The 15,365-nt window shown below is 39.8% G+C and overlaps 3 protein-coding genes across 3 annotated transcripts; 1 reads left to right on the forward strand and 2 right to left on the reverse strand.

The window, feature by feature from the left end:
* Positions 1–1,100: 1,100 nt before the first annotated feature.
* Positions 1,101–3,459, forward strand: CBG11514 (the record flags this gene model as incomplete). The annotated part of the gene is made up of 10 exons (XM_002635224.1): positions 1,101–1,181; positions 1,230–1,319; positions 1,366–1,544; positions 1,589–1,783; positions 1,855–2,119; positions 2,175–2,514; positions 2,559–2,746; positions 2,793–2,930; positions 2,980–3,234; positions 3,280–3,459. The coding sequence occupies 10 exons, from the start codon at positions 1,101–1,103 to the stop codon at positions 3,457–3,459; spliced, it is 1,911 nt and encodes a 636-aa protein (XP_002635270.1).
* Positions 3,460–4,392: 933 nt separating this feature from the next.
* On the reverse strand, positions 4,393–5,971 carry CBG11513 (the record flags this gene model as incomplete). The annotated part of the gene is made up of 5 exons (XM_002635223.2): positions 4,393–4,597; positions 4,647–4,919; positions 4,964–5,431; positions 5,479–5,851; positions 5,899–5,971. 5 exons carry the CDS (start codon positions 5,969–5,971, stop codon positions 4,393–4,395), a joined length of 1,392 nt encoding a protein of 463 aa, XP_002635269.2.
* Positions 5,972–7,392: 1,421 nt separating this feature from the next.
* On the reverse strand, positions 7,393–10,120 carry CBG11512 (the record flags this gene model as incomplete). Its single annotated transcript, XM_045236445.1, has 6 exons — positions 7,393–7,584; positions 7,623–7,896; positions 7,939–8,406; positions 8,509–8,721; positions 8,801–9,995; positions 10,048–10,120. 6 exons carry the CDS (start codon positions 10,118–10,120, stop codon positions 7,393–7,395), a joined length of 2,415 nt encoding a protein of 804 aa, XP_045094504.1.
* Positions 10,121–15,365: the final 5,245 nt, after the last annotated feature.

Raw genomic sequence — 15,365 nt, forward strand, 5'->3', positions numbered from 1 at the left:
TACAGAATATTCCGGTTTTTGCTTTATATTTTAGGCTTAGGCTGAAACACCTGTTTTCCGGTAAGTAGTTTCAGCCTAAGCCTTCAATTTGAACAAATCCTCTATTTAGCAAATGATCAAAATTTAGCAAATGAAATTTAGCAAGTGAGACTATTTGAGCAAATGAGCGAGTTTAGCAAATGAGCACATTTAGCAAGTGAGCATTTAGCAAAAGATCATCAAGCTAATGAGTATTTGCCTAAAAATTTGGCTTCTGAGAATTTAATACTTATTGGAGAACTTTGGAATTCATGTGCTGCGACTTCTAACAAAACCCTGGTTATTTGAAAATATAAAGAAATCGTCGATCTATTTTTGTTGACAATTTTTTCGCATGCAGGTTTTTCTCCAGTTTTGTATGTACTTTCCAAAACGAAAAATACATTTTCGTGAGTTCTTCTATGTTGAATTCTTGTCCTTTTCGGGTAATCATTTTTATAATCGCTCTGATCCAGACAGATTGTAATCATCCGAAGACTTCAAAAATTTAACCGGCCAGAATCGTAGTCAAGATGTCATCTGAACAATCTTATTAAGATTTCTCTACTCTTCCGAAAAATAGGTTATCGAGAAAATGCAGTCAATGATCTGTAGGGAACTACACAATCGGGGAAGTTCATTTGTACAAAATTTTGTGATGAGAACATTTTGAATTATTAATTCTTAGAACTCTTGAAGACTATCCCCATCTATGAATGGATCTGGAATCCTTCTCATGGACATCAGCCCCTTTCAAGGATGCACAACGATCGGCCGCTTCAATTTTGGCTGGGAAACATCTGGGAATGGTAGGATACGGCGGCCTGGTGGCCCTGGTGGTTTCTGGGTCGCTGAGCATGTTTTCGTTTTCACTGATTGGTCGCCGGCTACCCCCGGCCTGAGTCACGGCCAGCCGCGGCTGCGATTGGCTTACTATCAGTCTTGATCCCTTTGAAAAATTGCCACCTAAAAATCCCAAGTTCACGTTTTTTCTATTTGCTTAAAACTCAGTCCAAACGTGGATCTACAGTCATCTCTGTCTGGTACCGAACTCGATCTATTCCTATCCTTCACCAAACAGAATGACATTGAAATCGAAGGCAAAATCAAAATCAAAATCAAAGCCAAAATCAAAGCCAAAATCAAAGAACATTTCGGTAAAAGTCAGTTCCTCCACCTATCTAAATTTTGCCCATTCGCTTTGATTTCAGAGTAAAAAGACACCTAAAAATCAGCCAGCAATGAAAGAAGTCTCTAGCAAAAAAAAGAAACAGCAGGAGCCGAAGAAAAAAGACAAAAAGGTGATCCTTAACCTGAAATTTAAACTACAACTTCTGAAGTTTGCAGGTGGTCCGAGTACCAAATCGGCAACGTCGTGAACCCTTCAAAGGATTGATGATCTCCAAAAAACTGGCAATGTTGTCTACAGAGAAGGCATATGCTTTCAAAATCAGGAAACTAGGAGGGGATAATACTCAATTTGTGAAAATTGATCCTCTTGGAGAGATTATGGATAACCGGGCACAGTTTGTAAAATTTCAGTTGATTTAAAAAAATTAAGTTTTTTCAGCAAAGTTGGAATGCCCAAACGCTACTCAGCGACAGTTTACGAACCTCCCATCGGTGCAACTGGGGAACTCCTCTACTATCTGTACAAGACATACAACTTCATGGATGATCTCACAAAGTACGACATTCACCGTCGAGCCGACCATTATTCGAATATGATTCGTTGGAAAAGAGATTCACATTATTTCAAAGCAGGGTAAGTTTCTAGGGGTTCTACATAGACTGTTCTTTGATTTAAAATTCTAATTTAATTCCGAAAAATCCCAGATTGGCTGTATGTCTGAGTTTCCAAGTGCGTCGACGACGAGAGAAGTTTCGTATACGGGGAAAATGGAGACCACAATACTCGAACTATGGAAAACGGATGTTAGAATCGCCAAGATCCCTATTCACGAAAATGCAGAAAACCGCTCAACCGTATTTCGCTCAAATGATTGTTTCGAAGAGAGATGAAGCTACAGCTATGGCAACTCAATTGGCACATGCTGCGTATCAGAACTTTACGAATAAGGAGACAAAGGGACGAATTGTGGTATGTCATCCACGATTTGCAGATTAATCTGATAATGGGACTTTTTTGATTTCAGAAGTTCATGAGACACAATAATGAATGGCTAAACGAGCGATCAAAATGTTGTCAGGTACCGATTCTTCTGAGATTCAGCCGAGATCGACTGACTGGAAACGTCGTGAATGGCCATCGTAGAATGCCGTATCGCAGACGTGTCTGCCAGGATCTTTTCAGCGAATTCAACTACATTTCTTCCCATCTGGCATTTTCTGTTCATTTCTGCCGAGTTCTCAGAAATTTTCGAGTTAATGAGGCAGCAGAAGATGAAGTCATTCAGAAGAGTGGCATTCTGACTCCCCTGATTCGTATGCGAATGTCTCGATACAATTATTTCCCAGCTATTTCTGTTGTAAATTGTCGGTGATCCTTATCGAAAGTTTGCCATATTCAATTTTTTTAGACAACGAGAACAATGAACTACAAACTACAATCCCTCGTTTCCCAAGAAGAGCTCCTTCTATCTGTGCAGTCAGTGGATATTCAAGTGATAGCTCCGCATCAGCTGCCACCGATTCTCCATTAGATTTTCTTGATTGGAAACTGGTGGATAAGGAGCTGGAGCATCGGATGGTCTTTGGTGGTGATACGGTATAGTTTACATAATTTTTGTTCATCTAGGACTATTGAATTCAAGACAAGATACAACACTCGAGTAGCTTCTGAAAAACATTACAACGAGAGAAGATGGAAGGAAATGGAGAGACGGAAGAAATTGTTGTACAAGGCAAATGCAAGGTTCGAGATGAGAAATAATGTTCCCATTTTGACAGAGGTGATTTTTTTAACAAAAAGTTGAAAAAGAGAGACTAATACATTTTCAGATTTCAAAAATGCACCCGCCCCTCATTTTTTGCAAATTGAAGGGAATGGAACTGAACAAACTTCGCAAAAGTACATTTCCACCGGAGATGGATCCAGAAGTCCGTGATGCAACTGCGTACCTGTTCAAACAACGAATGAACTTTCTGGAGAAAACTCTTCCATGTAAGAAAGACCCACGAATCCTCATGACTCCAGGATGGACAGTTTTTGGAATTCGGGAGAATACAGAGACTTTTGAGAATGTAGCAAGAATTGTCAGTGTCACCACATGTTTTCTAATAAATCGTATTAGTTTTCAGCTAAAACAGAGAAGTTCATGGGTCACAAAAAATGCAATGTCTAGAGCAGCGACGGTTCCGAGATGTGATAAACTTCCGATGATTTCTGATGAGCGTCACAAGAAGTTGTTCATTGTGCTAATCTTGCCACTGACGATTGCATTGACTGTTGTAACTTTTGGAATGATCAGTTTTCTTTGAATGAAAATCTATTGGCTTTATTATAGTTGTGAAATAAAAGTTGATCGCCTACTTTTGTCTGTTTTTTTCTTATAGTTATGATGAACTCCGGAAGAAAACATGCTTGGAAAACGGGTTCCCATAGTTTTTTTTAAAATCAATATTGTTGACATACTAAATTAAACACGATAGAACTTGACGAGAACTCAGTTTCGAATATTTTTCCCTAAAAGAATCCTTTCAATTTTCGAATATTTTTCCATACAGTAGTCTTTTCAACTTTCGAAAATGACACTATTCCGAAATTTTATCTTGGTTATGAACAAAGTTACAAGCCATAAAGCTGCTAATCTGGGCCGGGCTCTGGCGGTTCTTTTGACCTTTACCTTTGTTCATGGACAAGATACCGCTTTCCAAATCGTATTATTCGATAGTGCTTGTCCAGTTCTATGATTTCTCGTTTAGTTGGTCAGCTAATGTTGGTCCTAGAAAAAACTGTGGCAGGGCCCACCCGGAGCCGTTTTGGCCTCCTTTTCCAGTATGTAAGAAATAATAGTCCCTCGTTGTTTGGCCGTAAGTTTTTTATCTATTCTTGACAACTGTTCTCTGCTACTCGTCATCCTTTTTTGTCAACGACAGATTGGTCCATCTGGCGATCGCGTATCGAATTTCATGCCGCGCAACAAGCGTACAGGGGGCAATAAGTGTGACGTTCCTCTCTCGGCAGATGTATCCGTCTCCTTTGCAAAATGTTTATAACCTGTCAATCAAATGACGTAATTTACGGCCAGGTGAGTCTTTTAACGGAGAGCCGTAGAAAAATACTGGATTACTGTAGAAGGCTTTCAATGACTTTCATAAAATAGGATTTTTTTGAAAACAGTGATGAGAAATGCATTTTAAAAATACTGAAACAGGAGAAAGTGAAAACATAGCGGGAGACCCATAACCATATCAGGTAGAGCTAAACAAAACACCTGAGAATTTACTTTTTGATTTGTGCTGAGCAATTAGCTCACTCCTCTTCTCCTCGTACTCCTTCAACTCCTCATCGTGAACGTCTTCAGGTATTACATGCCAGTGTGTGAAGTTACTGTGATTCAACGGTTTACTCCATGCAGATGTATGCCGCTCTTTTTTGACATTGTGGTCTTTCAAACTGAAAAACTTCTTTGGAATATTAAAAGTCCAAGATTTTAGAAACTAACTGAAATGGAAGAGGAGGAAACATATAATCCACTGAATCCGTGGCAATTGATGTATAACTGGGTTCGAGTCTAGAAGAGTCCCATCTTTTTATCGTTCCACTGGGTTCAATTATTAAGATTCGAGCAGTTGGAACAGCTACTGCTTTATATGAAATGACGTCAGTGTCACGATTTCCAAATCCAGCATAGAATGGGTTGGGACTCGGGAACAGTTTCTTTAGTTCTGACAGTGCTGCGATTTTGAATTCTTCTGGGCAGCGATCAATGACTTCTCTGAAACGAAATCATCGCACTTTAAATCAAATCAACTGACTAACCTTTTCAATGCTCTCATTGTGCTAGTTGGTGACAACAATACTGGTCCATCTGGTAAATGTTCTGAATTTTGAGTCACACTTTTCAAGTATTCCTTTGTCAAATGGCTATGACCAATTGCTCTTGAAGATAAATAAATCATTTTGTATCCATTATTCTTTATCCGATTGTACAATTCTACAACTCCGTTGTGAGCCCATGTACCACCAACCACTGGAAGTACGTGTCCCAGAACATCAGACTTTGTGATCGTTCCGTCGATATCAGAGATTACAAGTTGTTCGTACCATTTGTAAAGGTAGATATTGGAAACACACCATGCAGTTCCTTGTAGTTTAGTTGTGGTTTGAAAACGGAGTTCGTTGCATCCAAGAGACAATCCCAATGATTTAAGCTTTTCCGAAGATAGCAGAAGATGTTCGATTAGATCCGGATCGAGGTTTTCATCCAAGTCGTCGTCACTCAATGGTCTTAATTTTTTAATATTCTCAGGTTAATATGAAAACCATGAACTCACTCTTCAATTTCTTTTTCCGCTGTCTTTAGATCCTTTAAACTTGTCGAAGTCTTTCTAACTCTTTCTTTGATTTTGAATTCGGAATGTTCTTTTTCCGTTTTTTCTAATTCACAATTACTCTCTGCTTGATCCACATCTCTCTCCTGATGATATATTCTTTCAATCAGCCCATTCTCATCAGTATCCTCATCCATAAACACGGCTACCCCATTTTCCGTCAACTTCATTTTCAAATCTATTGATCTCCCATTAACCTCAATATCCACGATTTTGTCGCTACAACTGAAGACTCCATACTTTCCGAAACGAACATGGAATGGTGTGGATTTGTATTCACCATCTGGTTGTTCAACAACGATGACGTCGATTGCTCCTGAAAATGAATCATGAGGAAAATGAGAGATTGAAAAGAGTTGAAACCTGATCGAGTAGCAGGGTTGATCGAGTCATGAACACATTTCAGCTTTTTGATCATACTATGAGCGTAGTCCATTTTAAGATTTTTTTCTGAAAGAGATATTACAATGAAAAGAGCAAACAAGATAACAAAAAGTACGTAGAACATATTGAAAGAAAGCTTTGATAAATTATTATTTGGTGGGCTTTTTTGTTAAATTAAATTTTTTGAAATTGAGATCATAAACTATCAATGAAGTTGAAGATGGTTGTTTTTCTGCTTTTTCTTTTTCTCTTATCAATCTTCCCAGTGATTTGAAATCAACGAAAATTTTTCTACAGTTAGTAAGAAGTTTTGCACTCTGACCTCGAAAATATTCAGAAAAAAATGAATTATTGGAAAAACAAAACTGGGATCTTTCAAAAACCTAGACTTTTTATGAGCATGATGTCCCTGTGAGAAAAAGAAAAGCAATAACTTGTCACATGAAAAACAGATGTTCGAAATGATACCACAATGAGAATCTTGGAAAATTATGAGAAACTTTGAGAATACTTAGTTTTCATGCATTGCTGGATAAAATTCATATTTTTAAAGAAATTCCTAATCAAAACGATAGTTTTCCTTCTAGCATTAGTCTGCGAAAAACTGTATATATTCTACCAGATGGTGACAAACTGAAAGAAAAAAAAACACACTGAAAAAGAGAAATTCATCATTCTTTCAAAGAGAAGCAGAGAAAATGCCGTAAAAACATGGTATTGGCGACGACAAAAAAGAAAACAAATAATCAGATGTTTGGTCTCCTCGCTCCTCTCTAAAACATCAAAACGAACCTCGTCAACAATTTTTTCTTTTCTCTCTCGTTCTTTTTCAAGCGAACATTTAGAAGTCGTCGTGGTGTTTTCTAGAATTTTTTAAAGCCGGAAAAGTGTAAAACATATTCATTACAGTCTCCATATGAGAAACACGTAAAAGGAGAATCATGGAGCAATCAAGTGTGGCATATAATATGTACAAGCATTCCGACTGCAATGTACATTTATGTGAGGGCTTGGGGGGAAAACTGAATTTAAAATTAAATATTATAAAATTCGGGTCAGGGGAAGCGAATATATAATAAATGCATCTGGAATAACAAAAGTGAGACGGACGGGGAGTTTAAGGCAGAGGGCAACAAGAAAGAGTTCAAAAATAATAATACCGAGTTGGTTCGGAAAAAAAAGGAAAGAAATGCGGATAACTGGTTCGGGATGATGATGACGATGTACAACAAAAAAAAGAGAAGAGGTAAACTTGAAAATTGACTAGTATGAGCAATGAGACTTTGGGATACTTCCCACAAAGGAGGGAAAACAACAAAACAGTAAAAAGGATGAAGTCGTAAAGAGATCTTCAAAAAATTATTGGTATGGAACAGAGGGTAAGGGAATGTGCGGACTTTGGCATGATAACAAAAAAGTGGAACAAAACTAAACAAATGAACAAGGATAGTTATGCGAGAACTGAGTCAGTGTCTACTTTCTAGACTTTTGTGTTGCAATCAAAGTCTTCCGATGAGTTTCATACTGCAGAAGCTCCTCATCAAGGACGTCGTTTGGTGAAACGTGCCAATGCGTGAAGTTGCTGTGCTCCAATGGTTTGCTCCATGCCGACGTGAGACGTTCCGTCTTGCGAGCATCGTCTTTCACACTGAAACTTGAGATAGGCTGTCAAAGGTGAAAAGTGAAAGTAAAACGTACTGAACAGAAAGCGGAGGGAACATGTAATCCACTGTATCCGTAGCCATCGATTTGTAGCTGAGAGCAAGCCCAGATGAATCTGATCTCTTTACTTTTCCACTTGGATCGATAATGAGGATTCGGGCGGCTGGGACAGAAACGGCTTCATACGAAACGACGTCAGTGTTACGGTTTCCGAATCCAGCGTAGAACGGGTTGCCACTTGGGAACAATTGTTTCAAATCAGTCAGAGCAGCAATTTTGAACTCTTCTGGACGCCGTTCGATGACTTCTCTGAAACTTGAAAAATAACATATATTTTTGGATGCTATTCAATTCTACCTTCTAAAAGCAGTGATAATACTGGTTGGAGAGAGCAACACCGGTCCATCAGGCAACTGTTTTGAGTCTTGAGCCACACTTTTCAGATATTGTTTCGTAGTGTGACTTTGTCCAATCGCACGAGATGACAAATAAACCATTTTGTATCCATTATTTTTGATACGAGTGTACAATTCAGCGACTCCTGTATGAGCCCATGTACCTCCAATAGCCGGAATGACGTGACCGAGAACATCAGACTTGGTGATAGTTCCGTCGATATCGGAGATGACAAGTTGCTCGTACCATTTGTAGAGGTAGATGTTACAACTGCACCACGTCGTTCCTTGGAATTTAGTTGTGATCGAGAAGCGGAGCTCGTTGGCACCAAGAACAAGGCCCAACGACTTCAGCTTTTCAGATGAGAGACGAAGAGATTGCATGTATTGTGGACGGAAGTTCTCATCCAGCTCGTCTTCGCTGAGTGGGCTGTAATGCAACAAGAGTTGAACCTGTGTTAGAGAACACAATCTAATACACAAGAGCTTAGCAGCAATACTAACATGCTCTTGAAAGGATAAAGTCACTCACAAAGTGTCATCTGAAGAAGCACGCGATCTAATTCCAGTGGCGTTAGCTGTGGAAGTAGATAAAATATCAGTGCCAGCGGCAAACCGAACACTCTCCCGAGTTGGCGTCTTATCGTTTGGAGGCGTCGTTGTTGGTGTGAAATCGTCATGATTGGAAATTGGAGATGATGGTTGAGAGACTCCACGAGAAACGTTTCCACTGTCAATAGAGGCTCTGAAACTACGACTACGTCTAACACATTCAAATAGTTAGTTGTTTGCAAACTAATCCTATTTAAATAAAAATAACTCACACACTGGGTGGCTTTCCAAGGTACTTCTCAATATTAACTGGATCGGAAGCAGAATTCAAAAGCTCTCCAAGTGGGATTCCTTGTTCTTCTGGCAACTCTGTGTCTTTGGCTTTTTGATTGGCGGTAGATGGTGAAGACGACCACAACCAACTCCATCTTGAAGTCGATGCATTTTTAGCCTGTTCCTCTTCCTTCTTCCTTTTGTTGAGTTCTCTGGTCTCCGGAAGTTCTCCCCATTTCCAGTCCGTTACATCATGTGGCTCTGGTGTGGCATTGCGGTCCCGTTGACGATCGACTTCAGAATCTGAGAGAGCGCCATCAGCAATTCGGTCTGCCTCGCGTTGATCGACAATGGACGGAGAGGGAGATGAACTGACTGACGAATCAAGATCCGAATCTGAACCATTGAATGGTTGAATCTGGATATCAATTGGACGAGTAGCGGGCTTCTCGAAAGTTACACGACTCTTCTTGCGAAGTGGAACACAGCGATCCATCTTACGAGTTTCGCGGCTCAAAATGCGCAATAGTTCTTCATTCGATTTATGGAACATTTTCTTTTCCATTGGAGAGCATTGCGAGTGAGAGTGCACAAATGGACGTGGCGCTTTTCTCGTCTTCTTCTCATCTGATTTTTTGGATTCCGAAGTTTCAGCAACGGCATCCGAATGATCATTCTCTGCGGAGAGAGCTGTAAGATCTGGCAATGATCGATATCGACGATCACTGAAAACTGAAGAAGAGAAGGGGAGCGTTTGCTTCCTCTGCACTTGACTCAATGATTGCTCTTGCTTCGGCTCTCTAGCATTTCCCTGTCCACCATCTGGACTCGATGATCTGCTTTTCGCCATCTCATTCATTTCAACGTCTCCGTTTTCATTCTGAGTTTCTTCCAATTTACGAGCGCTTTCTGCTAACACTTTTTCCACTCCGGGTCCACCAATCTGAGGGACGTCCTGTTCGGGTAAAGGCGATGTCAGAAGGTAGTCGGGCACTTCGTCGTCGGCTTCCTCTACGAAAAACGCGACTCCACTGTCGGCCAGCTTCATTTTAAGATCAATTTCGACACCATTAACTGCGATATCCACATACTTGTCGCTGTAGCTGAAGACTCCATACTTTCCGAAACGAACGTGGAATGGTGTTGACTTGTACTCTCCGTTTGGCTGCTCCACGACTACCACATCGATGGCTCCTGAAACATATTTTTATATAATTTTGGGGGAAAAGGATATTCAATTTCAAACCTGAAAGTGTGGCCGGGTTAATCGAGTTATAGAAGTATTTGACATTTTTTAGCATACGATATGCGTAATCCATCTGTCTTTGTCCAATTAGCACATCCGAGTATCACTGATAATAAGATGAGTCGGATAGAATGGTGTGGGGTGGGGGGAAGGGGGAGGGGTGACCCGAAGAACCTGTCTGAAAATAGATAATGAGGTTTATTTCATTGACAACGCAAGGATAACGATGACGGGGCGAAGGAGTGCCCTCTCGATCACAGAACAATGTTCGCACTCTCATTTTACACCAACTGATAAGAGAAAATGAAAGAGAAAAGATAGTTGATGGACTATGAGAGAAATATCGCGTTTCGTTGTTTCTTCTCGGAAAATTGAAAAAAAAACAACTGGGATGATAGACTGGGAAGAAGAAAGGAGTTCAGAAGTTGAAGTGTGATTTTGAAAAGATAAAGTGAAGAAGGGAGTTTATAGACACTGGTGAGAGTCGAAAGTTCACATTTCATAATGATAGGTCACACAGCCACAAGGTGTTGTTGTTGGTAGACAGATGAAGATGTCATCGACGTTACAAACAAGATTGTGCAGCGGAAATTGATTTTTATTGCAAAAAACGTTGGAAGGGATAAAGAGCGAAAGCTCAACGAACGAAAACACAGATGATGGGGTAATAGAACAGAAATGATGGAGAGGTGAAAGTATACGGGCGAGTTCTTAATGTGCGGAGGAGAAAAAAAACAAAGAGAATCGTTGCGAAATGGGTGTGATCGTAACAAAGAAACATACATTGAGCTATGAATCACCGTGTTTAGGAGAGAAGGAATATTCTAATCGTCCTAAAACATCGATCATGGAAAAGCAGGCCTAGACATCTAACTTATATTGGTACAAAATCAGGTGAAGGTTTCGCAAGATTGAACTTTCCCCGACAAAATGGGAAAACAAATAGAAAAGATGTATGGTTAGGCACCACAACAAAATTTTCAAAATAGACTTTTCCCAGTTTTTATTGTTGGATTGTATTCTCCTACTTTATAGAAGTCCATTCCCAAAATTTCAGGGAAAAATCTTCATTCAATCCCGAGTTACAGCCCCTTTTATACCAGACCTCAATGTACTGAATTTCTCCTCATTTTTTTGCGGTGCGCAGAAAAGTGGGCGGGGCTTAGCTGCGGCGCGGTTTCATTGTGGCGCTATTCCGAGCGCTGTTTTTTCATCAAAATCGCATCATGGTTTGTCGGAAAAGCAGTTTTTAGGGTAAAAAAACGAAAAGAATAAGTTTATAACATTGAAAAAAGGAAAAAAAAACAAAAAACCCCATGGGAGATGCGAACTTCGGTCTTCAGATCGGTGCGCGCGCCCACTAACCAGTCTGCCACCGCTGCACTTCCCTTGGAATCAATAGATGAGAGTGAGGAAAGGACGACTTTTCATTGCCTGCCGTCTCCTTCCGGTGTTGCCTCTTTCCTATTTTTTACAAGTTGTTCCATGATAGATAAGGAAACAGACGTATAACACATTAAGGGCGTCGATAGAATTTTTTAATTATAATTGCTCTTAGTGGCAAATTTTGCGTAGAATCTTATGGTGAAAAGAAAATCGGTGGCGCTCACTGTGTCACCTTCAAAACTTTCAAAAACTGAAAATTTTGAAAGTTTGGAATTTTCGGATGAGTATCAAAACTACTTAGAGGTATCCAATCTTTCTGAAAATTGGCAGAAGTATACACAAGACTTAGTTTTACCATAATATGCAAAAAAAAATTGGGGTCATCGCTGAAATTTTTTATTTATTTTAGCTGGAATTTTGGCTGAAAATTGTGAAACAAGGGCGTCGTTAGAATTTTGATTTTATTTCAAAATCCAATCCCCCAGTTCAAAAACTATCAGAATCCATTAAAAAATCTAATGGCGCGAACTTCCATCCAACACTTTTAGTCCACTTTGTCAGTCCCACTTCTATTTTTCGAAGTTTTCGAATCAAAATAATAAAGTTATCGAAGAACTGATAATTTCATTGGATTCAGCGTAGTCGATTACATAGGGACAAGTTCTCACCAAAAAAATAATGGGTTTCTAACGCCCGGTACAAGCCTTCAAAGATGGATTTCTGAAAAGGGGAGAAAAATTTGGTCGCCCCGCCCCCTTTCATTGCGGTGCCTATGTATGGTCGTCTAATTTTTTGGTTTTCAGACATCAATTAATCATTTTCAGAATTCTAGAAAACATTTCAAAAATAATAATAAATGAGAATTTAAGGCAACTGCTTTGTGGGTGAGAAGAAACACAAGAAACCCTTTTTGCACAAACACTATTGCGGGAAAAAACTAAACGAGGAGCAGACTGGACATATGAACAGAGAAAAAGAGAAGAGAGAAAGAGGGAGTGAGAAATGTAGAGATGAAGATAGGCAATGATGAGGACTTGGAGAAGTGAGAGGCGATGAAAAGTACAAACGATCGGAGAAGAAGAGGAAACTGAGGAGACGAAAAAAAAATGAGCGGGGGTAGTTGTGGATGACCAATCAACTCGCCGTCTCTCCTGCATCTCGCACAATCCAGTTGCATTAGTATTCAGAAGACACGGGGCACGAAGAAGAAAAGATGATGGTTAATGGCCTATAGGAACTTGTTTGTGGGACATGAGCGTTCCGTTTTTGTGAATCGCGCGGACAAGTCAAATACGATCTAATGGCAAACTTGGTATGGCGCACTAGGCGGATGTGTGCATTGGTTAGGGCTTCAAAAGAAGAATCCTCAAGTCGGCTGACCAAAAGAAGAGGCTTTGCGTATGTGCATTTGTAATGAAGATGTGAAGAAGATCAGAAATTTTAAATCCTAGGATTAACTATGTATAATGCTGGAGAACTTTAAGAAGTGGAAAATTGAGATTATCCTGATTCTGGGGAAAAAACCTAAAAATATACGAACGAATGGCAGGGAGCAACACTTGTCCTCTGATAGCCACAGCCAACATGTTATCAGTGGATGTTATCAGCAGGCATTCTCTTCTTCTTCTGCTCCGCCCGCTTTATTTACCCGAACCGCTTTTTTTGCAGGAAATAACAACGTGTAGCCTAGTCGCTCACCTCATCGCCCTCCAGCTTTTCCTATCCAATGTACAAAGTACGATGGTCACTCTTTTTTAGCGACCCCGAGGTGATAAGTGATAAGAGGCGATCAGTGACAGGAGAGAGGGACGGTGGCGAGAAAAAAAGAAGAAAGGCGTGAGAAAAGTGACCAAGTATGGAGAGAGAGAAACGAAACTGTTGTGATATGAAGTGTTATAAACAAAGCCCTTCCCCCAGGTCCTGGGGGGAAGGTGTGTTGTGTATAGTAAACGGGATCCCAAAGAACAACATGAGGTGGGGGGTTTGGTAGATCACGCCATCACATCATCATCTCTTTTTCTATTTTCTTCTTCTCCCAAAAAATGTTCTGTTCATTACACACTACACTTCTGGTGTATGTATGGAGGCCATGATCATGATTGGTAGCTACCCTTCTGCAAACGAAGAAGACCTCAACTGCATCACCCAAAGAACGGGAAGAAGAAGAAGAACAATGAAGGTTATTTACAAACAGTTTGTAATATCAACTCTAAAAATGGTTTTGCTTTGATCAAAACTTGAAATAGACGAACCAGTTTGATTGTTCGAAATTCGAACAGTTTTTTTCCACAAACATTATAATCAGCAACATAAATTCGCTAGTTGGCATCGATAATCCGACTTACCAGGAAAAAGTCAGATGGTTTCTGTTGTCGAGAGAACAAACATTATCGAATACGAGGAATGGGAACTCTCGCATAGTTGAATTTTAAAAGGATCTTATCCCTATGGTATTTAGAGACATCGTCATAAAATAGACGCTCTTGTTTAGAATGCAACCTGTCGTATTCATTCTTAAAGAAGTCTACTCAAATCGTCAACTTCGAGTTCAATTATCTCAATTTGAAAAATTTCAAGAATATATTAACCGACAAAATACTGGTGCTATTACGATGAATCTCTCATACGAATCGAGATAATTGAGCTCTAAGTGAACGATTTTGTTGGGCTTCTAATAGAGGAAATACGGCAACTCGATATATCACTTGTCCTACAGTATCCTCGGAAAAAATAGCACCTAAGTTGAACTCTGAGTTCAAAGCCCATTTTTACACAAATGAAACCAACAACAAAAGGCAAAGACTAAAACAACTAATTGTTCAATGCCAAGCGCAAGTATGTATGTCTGATCGTCTTTCCGCTAGACCACGTGACTATCGACTCCGCCCATTTCATCTAACACATTTCACTTTTCTCTCTTTTTTATCACGTCAACCTCCCGCCGTGGGAATCAGCACGTGGTGGGGGAAGCCCTCTTGTCGAGAAGAGGAAGATATCAGCCGCCACCCCAATAGAAACATCGCTTTCCGGATTTCGGAGCCGAGAAAGAAGATCTTGATTGTAAATATATTTCATGGACAAAAATAAAACAAATAGAAACGCGTGATGATCTGATCATATTCTTATACTGGAGAAGAGGAAGGGTCGCTGACCACACAACAAATTAACTATTTCTCAACCAAATTTCTGATTCATCAAACTATTAATAAACATCACAATTTGAACTTATAAATACTGATCTTCTGCAAAAATATTTTTTAATGTCGCGACCTAAAATCGTCGTGTTACTTCAAACGCCCAGACCCGAAGGGTCGTGGTTTTTTCAATAGTAGACAAGAATGAATGCGAGTAAACATTAGACGGAAAAGAAGTGAAAAAACAACCGATTGAGACCTTTCCGTGTGGTGAGAGCGTGCGACGAGTAGATTACTGCGATATTTTGGGGGCCATGCAAATTCAAATGAGACTCGGTGAATAAAAGGGAAAGTGCGCGAAATTGGTGGGGAGCAGAGGGTGGTGGAAGACGCCCACATCTGGCGCGGAAGGAACCGACCAATTCATCTTTGGGAGCGAAAAGAGAAATGGAAACTCTAAATATCGTTTGAATTTGAAATTGATAATGCCTTTTATTTGGGCTGATAACAGCTACAGTAATCAAATACGAGGTGATTTAAAGAAGAATTGCCACAGGAATTAAGTTTCGCAAAACGCCAAACAGTGTGGATGGAATACGATCTAGATATTTATGAAGATAATGGTCGAAAGAAATGACGCGTGTCTCCGGTGGGACATAGTTCTTAAAATATACTATTCTTTGGAATGAAGATCAAACTATCAGATGATCGAAGTTAAAACACAGCACAACTAAATTCTTCTTGGAACACTAGCCTAGGTCTCCCACTGGAATATGCATGAGTTCTAGTCTTATGGAA

The sequence above is a fragment of the Caenorhabditis briggsae genome, assembly GCF_000004555.2.
Source record: "Caenorhabditis briggsae complete genome, chrV, whole genome shotgun sequence".
Lineage (NCBI taxonomy): Eukaryota > Metazoa > Nematoda > Chromadorea > Rhabditida > Rhabditidae > Caenorhabditis > Caenorhabditis briggsae.